Here is a 10,264-nt window from a genome sequence, read left to right as displayed (position 1 = left end):
CCAGGCTTCGCTTAAGCGCGCGTAGCGCTCGCTTAACCAACGCTTAGTACTAAAGCGGCCGCTAAATCTCGCTTTTTTCCGCTCAATGCTAAAAGTTGCGCCTAGGGTAGAAGCGAAGCGTTTCGCTTAAGCGCTGCCTAAAAATGCTTTCTTGAACAGATTCACTGTATTAATTATTGAGGTGGGCCTATTACTATGCATGTTTGCATGTTGAGGTGGCTCTTTTCCCATGCATGCTTGCGTGTTGAGATAAATAGGCTACCGGGGCTCAACTATTTAGTTATATAGGATATCAGGCATTACAAAAGATTGAACAGATTAAACAATAAGTATCATATCTAATCACAAAATTAGAAGAGAAGCATGACGATCTGACGATCAAACCAAGTCCATTGGGTGTTAATATTGTCAAACACATCCCATGTTACAACAACAACAACAAAGCCTTTAGTCCCAAACAAGTTGGGGTAGGCTAGAGGTGAAACCCATAAGATCTTGCGACCAACTCATAACTCATGGCTCTGGCACATGGATAGCAAGCTTCCACGCACCCCTGTCCATAGCTAGTTCTTTGGTGATACTCCAATCCTTCAGGTCTCTCTTAACACTCCTCCCATGTCAAATTCGGTCTACCCTGACCTCTCTTGACATTCTCTGCACGCTTTAGCCGCCCGCTATGCACTGGAGCTTCTGGAGGCCTGCGCTTAATATGCCCAAACCATCTCAGACGATGTTGGACAAGCTTCTCTTCAATTGGTGCTACCCCAACTCTATCTCGTATATCATCATTCCGGACACGATCCTTCCTCGTGTGGCCACACATCCATCTCAACATACGCATCTCCGCCACACCTAACCGTTGAACATGTCGCCTTTTAGTCGGCCAACACTCAGCGCCATACAACATTGCGGGTTGAACCGCCGTCCTGTAGAACTTGCCTTTTAGCTTTTGTGGCACTCTCTTATCACATAGAATGCCAGAAGCTTTCCCACGTTGTCTGCTCCAAATCCCCCAGACCGAAGCACCACACTTGTCCACCCACAAAGTCGTGTCCATCCAACCATAAAACAAATAGGAGGCAGAGAAGGAGGAAAAACCCGTATGCTATGTTTTTAAGGCGACGCCTTACCGCCTTAGGGAGGGGGGGCGCTTTGGCGCCTAGGCGACGCCTAGGCGGGCGCTTTGGACGCCTAGGCGCCCAAAGCGGTCGATTTTCCAAAGCGGAGGGGGAGCGCTTCGACGCCTAGGCGTCGCCTTAGGGACGCCTTTAAAACATAGCCCGTATGCCACATTGCCCAACGCTGCCTCCTGCGCCGCCGCCAGTACGGTTTGGGTCTGCAGCAGCTGGATGCTGGTCACAGGTGAAGTACCCGTGCAGGTGGCCAAGGATTCTGCATTTCTGGAGATCACCACCAAGGGGGTAGACAACCCTGAGCGCCTCTTTCCCCATTCCAACTCGAGATATGTATGTGTGTCTGGGATTGGGTGTTTCCTTGATCCGGGGTTGGGTTTGGGTGGTTGGAGTTATGGAGAGCTGCTGTCATGACCTTGTTCATTGCAAGTCTGGGGTGATGGGAAACTTAGGCTACTGCTTGGTTAGTGGTTGTGGATTCGTCCTGGTTGTGGATTCGTCCTGGTAACATGTTGTGATTGTTGAGCTGATTTGTTTGAATAGGACAAAGTGGAATAAGGCTGGTCAGGAATTTAGTTTTTCTATTGGATTTTAGGGTATTTATTGGCCATTTGGATTTGTTGTAATTTTTGGCACACAATTCCCATTTTTAGCCGTAATTATGTGTCCAGATAATTGGTAAGAACAATTGCGATTTATATGAGTTATGATCACATCATATACAGTGCTTCTGTTATACTCCCTCCGTCCGGGTTTATTAGGCCAGCGAGCAGCATAGGCATGTCCAGATTTAAAAGGCCGTTGCCTCGACCAAGATGTGGAAACACTTCACTTTTTCCTGGAGCTCCCCCCATTCGGTTCATTTCCCGCCGCAATTAACTCCCACCCGTTAGCAAAAGAGATGGGATGGTGGGCTCAGTTCTCAATTAAAACGGACACACGATCAGCTGGTGCGGGCGCTGCTTATTCGGTTCGGATTGGCCATGAATTGGCCAAGATGGGGGTGTGCGCGAGGAATAAGCGTGAGAAGGGTGCGGTAGCTACTAATGCGGATCAGTTAAGGCATTAGATTATATGGTTTCTGGAGCGTCCGCTAATAACCAGTGGTAAACCCGGGGTTCCTTGGTCCTGCCGATTTGGCTTGCTGGCCCACTAAACCCTTACAGAGGGAGTACAATCACACTGCACTGTGCCGTTGCTTCTGTACTTTGTCCAAGGCTAGTGTGCAACTTCATCCACATCGAGTTAGCTTGCTTGCTGGCATCATTGCCTAATTAATCCTTCTTTCCTTTAAATTACCATTGCCTTATTGTCTTCCTTTACTCTAAAATTGGCTCATATAGTTCTAGTCAAATTAAGAATATTGGCATATCCCTCATTTTGTCTTGTTTTTCCTTCGTTCCAGGCCGCACTTGAGTACTTGCATTCTCTATCAAAGGCACAGCCTACTCGTTCTATCTCATGTGCCGGCCTGCATCCTGCTGGCAGATCATTCAGCACCCAGGCTGCTACTACATCAAGCACACCACAGCCTCCACCACCACCCCCACCTCCAGAGAAGACTCACTTTGGTGACCTTAAAGATGAAGATCGTATTTTCACCAACCTCTATGGTCTTCATGACCCTTTTCTGAAAGGTGCAATGAAGAGAGGTGACTGGTATAGAACCAAGGATTTAGTGATTAAAGGGGCAGACTGGATAGTGAATGAAATGAAGAAATCAGGACTACGAGGGCGTGGAGGTGCAGGTTTTCCTTCTGGCCTCAAATGGTCCTTCATGCCCAAAGTGTCTGATGGACGTCCTTCTTATCTTGTTGTTAATGCTGATGAGAGTGAACCAGGAACTTGTAAAGACAGGGAAATCATGCGTCATGACCCCCACAAGCTTCTGGAAGGGTGCCTGATTGCTGGAGTTGGTATGAGGGCATCAGCTGCTTACATCTACATTAGAGGTGAATATGTGAATGAGCGTCTGAACCTTGAGAAAGCTCGGCAGGAAGCATATGCATCAGGACTTCTTGGTAAAAACGCTTGCGGGTCAGGCTATGATTTTGATGTACATATACATTTTGGTGCCGGTGCCTACATTTGTGGTGAAGAGACTGCCCTACTGGAGAGTCTTGAAGGCAAGCAGGGTAAACCAAGGCTGAAACCACCTTTCCCTGCCAATGCTGGGCTGTATGGCTGCCCCACAACTGTCACAAATGTTGAAACTGTTGCTGTGTCTCCAACAATTCTTAGGCGTGGCCCAGAATGGTTTGCGAGTTTTGGACGCAAGAGTAACTCGGGAACAAAACTTTACTGCATCTCAGGTCATGTGAACAAACCTTGTACCGTTGAGGAGGAAATGAGTATACCTCTGAAGGAATTGATCGAGAAGCACTGCGGAGGTGTGAGAGGAGGATGGGATAACCTGCTTGCAGTTATCCCTGGCGGTTCATCTGTTCCTCTGTTGCCAAAGCACATATGTGATGACGTGTTGATGGACTATGATGCACTAAAGGCTGTACAGTCCGGATTAGGCACTGCAGCAGTTATGGTGATGGACAAATCCACAGATGTAGTTGATGCGATTGCTAGACTGTCATACTTCTATAAGCATGAGAGCTGTGGGCAGTGCACGCCTTGCCGTGAGGGTACAGGATGGCTCTGGATGATCATGGAGAGGCTCAAAGTGGGCAATGCAAAGCTAGAAGAGATCGATATGCTTCAGGAGGTGACCAAGCAGATTGAAGGCCACACGATCTGTGCCCTCGGGGATGCTGCAGCATGGCCTGTGCAGGGTCTTATCAGGCACTTCAGGCCTGAGCTGGAAAGGAGGATCCGTGATCGAGCTGATAGCGAGCTGCTGATGGCAGCTTCTGCATGAGCACCACTTCTGTTTTCCTGATTTTATTCACAGAAATAATGCAAACTGGTGAAGCTCTTCTGTACTAGCAGATGTAGCTTACCTTATTGGTTTGAACCTTTTATGTCCATGTTCATTTGATGCGCTGATGAAGCCTGCGTGCTTTGATGGAGAAGTAGAAACGAATATGAAGGATTGTACCCTGTATGTTACATGAGCCTGTTTTTCTTCTTTAATGTTAACTATCCTCATAATCTGAGTGAACTCTAAAATTATGTCGGCATCTGATGGCTAATGTTTGCTCAAGTTGGTATTAATAATGGATTAGTGGGCCACTTCTATTCGGCTTCCTGAACAGCAGCCAGACGAAGCTAAAATGAAGGCAAAACCTTAGTCTAGCCCCATCTCCTTCAAAAGATATATTTTCTTTCTGAACCTTGCTGACGATATTCATGGTGGGGTAGGGCACGTTATGGTGATCTGGATGGTGCATAGTTTACCCATGTCCGGGCAAGCAACCTAAGATAATATTCTTCCTGCTTGACTGGACTCGTATAAGAACTGCAATGATCGTAAAGTTGCTTAAGGCAAAACCTTAAGGCGCGCTTGGTATCGATGTATTTGAATACAGGTGTAATTTATTTACAGGTGTAACTTACTGACCAAGAGCTATTTTCGGCCGGAAAGCAAAACGACGGGCGGAGGTCTGTAAGTTTTACAGGGGTATTTAAAACGGAAACGATAAACCAAACAGAGCCTTAGTCTAAACCTATCTCCTTCAAAAGATATATTTTCTTTCTGAACCTTGCTGACGATATTCATGGTGGAGTAGGGCACGTTATGGTGATCTGGATGGTGCATAGTTTACCCATGTCCGGGCAAGCAACCTAAGATAATATATTCTTCTTCATGCTTGACTGGACTCATATAAGAATTGCAATGATCGTAAAGTTGCTTGGTTAAAGAACTGCAATGATCATAAAGTTGCTTGGTTAGCGTCGATGATGGTCCCTACTTCGCTTTATATAGGTTGGCCTAGTGCTTCGCTTTATATAGGTTGACCTAGGGCTACAACAAAGGGAGCTCCTAATCGGCGCTCTAAGCTCAGTTGGCGCTCCTGGTGCTCGCTAGGGACGCTTAGCGAGCCAGCCCAATAACTTGCTAGAAGGAAACGTGAAGAAAAAAACACAATAATCCTAATCGATCAGCAGCCAGACGAAGCTAAAACGAAGGCAAAACCTTAGTCTAGCCCCCATATCCTTCAAAAGATTTATTAATCCGCATGTCGTGTTTGTTGGGTGTCTTATAACAAACTCTTTTCTATCTTAATTAATGGATGAGGCAAAGCTTTTACCTCCGTTTCAAGAAAAAAGATTTATTTTCTAAACCTTGTTGATGGTATTCATGGTGGGGTAGGGCACGTTACGGTGATCCGGATGGTGCATAGTTTACCCATGTTTGGGCAAGCAACGTAAGATAACATTCTACTGCCTGCTTGACTGGACTCGTATAATAACTTGGGTTTGTGTGTAGATTGCAATGATCGTAAAGTTGCTTGGTTAGAGTCGAGGATAGTCCCTTCTTTGCTTTATATAGGTTGACCTCTTACCGCACTAACCACTAGACCAAAGTATCTTTGTTGTCTACTAAGAGAAAACAAGGCTAGTAAAGCTTTTGTTTAGTAAAACGTTAACATATACCCAATATAAATTATCTGAAAAAGGAAAACGTAAATTTGAAAGCAAGTTCATGGTTTTGAAAAAAAAGTTCATCAAATTTCAAGAAAAGTTCAAAAAATAGGAAAAAATTCACCGATTTTGAAAATAAGTTCATCAACTTTGAAAAAAAATTCATCGATTTTGAAAAAAGTTCATCAATTTTGAAAAAATGTTCACAAAGTTAAAAAATTTCATCAAATTTGAAAAGTAGTTCACGAATTTGTAAAAAAGTTCATTAATTTTTAAAAAAGTTCATCGACTTTGGAAAAAAGTTCATCATTTTTCTTGAAGAAACCATTGAATTTGAAAAAAATATCAGAATTGAAAAAAGTTCACCGATATTAAAAAATATTCATTGATTTAAAAAAATTCATAGAATTTGAGGAAGTTCAAGCATTTTGAAAAAAATGAATAAAGAAAAAAGGTAAAGAAAATGGAAAAAGGATTAAAGAAAAAACAGAAATAGGAAAAAGAAAAAGCAAACTAAAACTGGTCTAGAATACTAGGGGCATTCAGCGATATGAGAAACAATAAAACAAGCAAAAAGAAGTGAGATGTCATAAGCGCTAAGTTGGCTTAGTGGTTAGCGCGTCTTTTACAAGAGGAAGAGATCGTGAGTTTGATTCTAGGTGATCGCACGTTTTTTGCAATTTACCAGAAAAAGGAAAAAAGACAAATGAGTTGGCCCAACGAGACGGGGTGTGTGCGCTCGTTTGTAGAACAACTATAATGGGTGCCTGAAGCGCCAAGCAGGGAATGCCTACAACCAAGGCGATGAAGCACCCTATACAACACATGGACTTTGAGAAGTGGGTTTGGGCCACCACATTGTTATCAAGCCTCTTTTGTCCTTCGTGGCACGTAATTTCTTCAATTTGGCTCTTGGCTTAATTTTCTTCCTCTTGAACACAGAGTGTGGTAACCAGACTAAGCACGCCGTCTTATAATCGTGCAGACTAATCTTGATCAACTTATGAAGTTGCTGCAATAAATAGTTCGAAAACTACAAGCCACGGTGGTTCCTATCCTGATGGACAGGGCTGATGAATGATGAGTAACATGTAAGTTGCGTTTTTATCCATATCTAAAGATAAGAAACAAGAATAGAAAATAAAATTCACTTAGTGATAAAGTCAACAAGCGGAATATTCACCCTATGCTATTGATCCCAACAAAGGCTCCAAAAAAGAGCTTGATAATCTCCAAGTGCAATTGTCGTAGCACTTTTCAACAATGGAGAGGGTAAATATGGATTGTGGAACCCACATGGCGTTAAAGGTAATATCAATATGCCACTTATACAACCCTACGTACACCGAGCGTTTGCTTTATCTAGCAAATAAAACTAGAACTACTTTACAGGTATGAAAGGATAGCTTTGCAAGATAACAACGGCCGTGAACATAAAAGTTAAGTGATGCCTAAATAATAGTATAATGTTATATAATATAATACAAATAGGGGTGAGAAATAATGGTGGTATGGTGTGCGGAATTGTCTCTAGACAATTAGCTAAGTTATTAAACCGATCATCATTGCAAGTTTATATGTGGGAAAAGTCTACTAACATACTATCCATACTTTGAGTCATACGTTCTTATGATTGAAGCTATTAGAAAGAATCCACAAGTACTAACAAGTTTCACTAAGGTAAATCCAACCATAATATTAAGATATATTGGCCCCCGTTCAATCCTATGTATCAATTTCCATGGTGAAGCGAGGTTTCGGTCACTCCTGCCACCATATGCATAGTCCTATAAACACACTAATAACCCTAACCTGTGGTCCATGCGTGCACTCCTATGATGGGCACCAAATAATAGTGACATAACCACATGCAACTCAAACCAATCACAACAATTCAACAATTAACCCATATGAGAACAATACTCTACTCGGACATAAAGAAGATGCAATAAATCATCATAATAATAATCAATAGCATCCATGTTCAAGTAGGGGATTACAACGAGTTGCGGGAAAGTGGACCGCTGAATAGAAGTGGGGAAGGTGATGGAGATGTCGGTGATGATAGTTCCCCCGGTGGCAGTCTCGCACCATTGGGAGAGAGGGGGAGAGAGCCCCCTCCTTCTTCCTCCATGGCCTCCACCCTAGATGGAGAGAGATTCTTCCCTCTTGTTCATGGCCACCATGGCTCCCAGAGGGGCGAGAGCCTCTCTGACATTGTATCTCTCCTCCTCTTTTTCTCTCTGTTTCAGAATTGTTTCTGTGGCTGAGCACGTTTCCTAAATATCAGGAGATACGTAACTCCATTTGGGAAGATTTTTTGACACAATCCCTCCCCCCACGCCCTGAAAAATTGCTTTCTTGCGGTGAAAGAATGGCATCAACCGCCTTAAGGAGCCTCGACACAACCACCTCACGATCTAGGGCTTGGCCGCGCACTGCCTTACATTGATTCCTTCGCCCAAAAATCTGTTACTTTCTATAAAAAAGTCACATTTTTTAGCTTCTAGGCTCCATGTATTTTTGACCTATATTTCCAAAAACAATAGAAAACAAGAACTGGCTTTTGGCACTAGATTAATAGGTTAGTCCAAATAAATATTGTGCCAAAAACATAAATAAATGATGCAAATAAAGAATGAATACTTAAAAAATTATTGATACGTTGGATATCAATGCTACATGGATCAAGTTAATTGGATGAACATGCAGTAGATATGGTATGTTCAATGGATGCCACAATTATAGATGGAGGTTAATCATGGATGAACATGGCATAGGATGGTGATGGATATAGACTAAGACTATCTACTTATTTTAAATGAAGTGGGAAATCATATATAAAGAATTTCCCAAAAAGTACATAACAAGAGAAAGGTTAATTATGGATTAAGCCTAACTGCAATTTTAGTTGATGCACACATGCATGAGGATGACATATTAATGATCTACGAATTATGCTAACCAACATGGCATATTAAACCAAGCTAGGATAAATTAGTTATTAATTAGGCTTTTTTTAGTAATGCATGAATGTAGTTTAATTAAATCCAACATTTTAAACAGTGCAAACATGTATGCAAATGACATATTCATGACCTACACATTCTTTTAGTCAAGTTTTGTACATAACTTGTCAAATTTGGAGTTCTTACTCCTATAAAGAATGTTGGAGTACCAGCCTCCTAGGAGCCTCCATTGTCGAGAGTGCCCCCGCTCTATTCGTTGTGTGGGGCCCTCCCACGGCTGGCTCCATAGCCACCCACATAATTAGATCTCCTCGGACGCTCTACACACGTCCACATTGCTACAAGTGTCCATAAGGCGTGGGCCGTGGGTGCGGCCAAGGCCACCTCTCCGCAGTGGGTTTGTGTCGCGCCCGCTTGAGCCCTCTCACACTTTGCACCATGCGTGATGGGCGAGACGGGATGTCAGCGGCGCTCGCCTCTACTGGGCTACATCGCTCGCGCGACCCAGACATGCTCGTGCACCCAGCTTGTGGTCTGAGCATTGCATGCCCGTCGTCATGAGCCAGGTGCGCTCGTATAGCGAGTTGTCACTCTTTTCGAGTTGGGAACTCTCGTGCGCCCGACTCAGTGTTCTCTCGTCGTTTAATGGACCCAGGTCACCGAGGCCGGCTTGCTCTAGCCAGGGTGTGCCAAGCCAGGATGTTTCATGGGCATTTTGTCTTTTCTTAAAATGGTTGCATTTTATTATAAGTTTGATGTTTTGGTGCCGCATGTCGAATGTCGCGCACACTGTCTTCCCTCTCGCTTTGGTCTACAACTCTTGCTTCAGAGGACCCTTTACCCATCCTCGCTGGTGGGGAGGATGACCTCAAGGTGGACGTTCTCAAGCGCGATGGCGGGTAGCCATAGTACTGCCATTGCGTGGAAGAGGCCATCACCATGGAGGTAACTAGCAATGGGCAGCGTGATGCCTATGTGCGTGGGCTGGTGCCGTCGGGAGGTCAAGAGGGGCCTGCACCATCTCCACCATCGCTTCCACCATCACCGCCATCGCCTCCAACAACCTCACCAAAGTCTCCATCACTATCTTCATCCTTCTATCAAAGGCTTCTCCATCCACCGAGTCTCGCCCTGGAACAACGCATGCAAAATGAAACCGAGTGAGCGGTGAGAACATCCACGAGAGCCATTATCGAGAGTTGGGAGGAGGGAGGTGGAGGCGACAACTGGCGGTAGAGGGCTGGAGGCGCATTGAATTTGAGGAGGGGATTAGTGTTTCTAGAATTGGAGGAGAGGGTTTCCATTTATAGGAAGAGGAGCAAGTTGGAGGGGTTTGGGGATACTTTCGGGCCGTTCGATCTCGATCGGATGGCTCGGGTCGAAGGGGTTAGGTTAGAGTTTAGTGGGCTGTGTAGATGGGCTATGGGTTGAGATGAGAGGGAAGACGGGCAACCCGACAACAGTTTGTTTTACCGAAAATGTCTGACAATTGAACCGGCTATAGTGCCACTATAGATTAACGGTTGGGGCATCAAATGACCTCCGAGTGCGACAAAATTTGGTAGGTGGACGACCTACAATATAACACGACCGCACGCCAACTCTTAACCCATTCTAAGAACATTT

General features: G+C 44.3%; 1 protein-coding gene across 1 annotated transcript in view; it reads left to right on the top strand.

Moving 5' to 3' along the window:
• Positions 1-4,260, top strand: part of LOC119363699 (NADH dehydrogenase [ubiquinone] flavoprotein 1, mitochondrial-like) — a 7,621-nt gene extending 3,361 nt beyond the window's left edge. The window contains exon 2 of the mRNA XM_037629069.1: positions 2,539-4,260. Within this exon, the coding sequence (XP_037484966.1) occupies positions 2,539-4,002 (1,464 nt within the window). The 3' untranslated portion in view covers positions 4,003-4,260. The remainder of the gene's footprint in view (positions 1-2,538) is intronic.
• Positions 4,261-10,264: the final 6,004 nt, after the last annotated feature.

This window comes from Triticum dicoccoides, chromosome 2B, assembly GCF_002162155.2.
Source record: "Triticum dicoccoides isolate Atlit2015 ecotype Zavitan chromosome 2B, WEW_v2.0, whole genome shotgun sequence".
In the NCBI taxonomy this organism is placed as follows: domain Eukaryota; kingdom Viridiplantae; phylum Streptophyta; class Magnoliopsida; order Poales; family Poaceae; genus Triticum; species Triticum dicoccoides.
The sequence above is the reverse complement of the archived record's forward strand: the minus strand, read 5'-3'. Positions and strand labels throughout refer to the sequence as shown.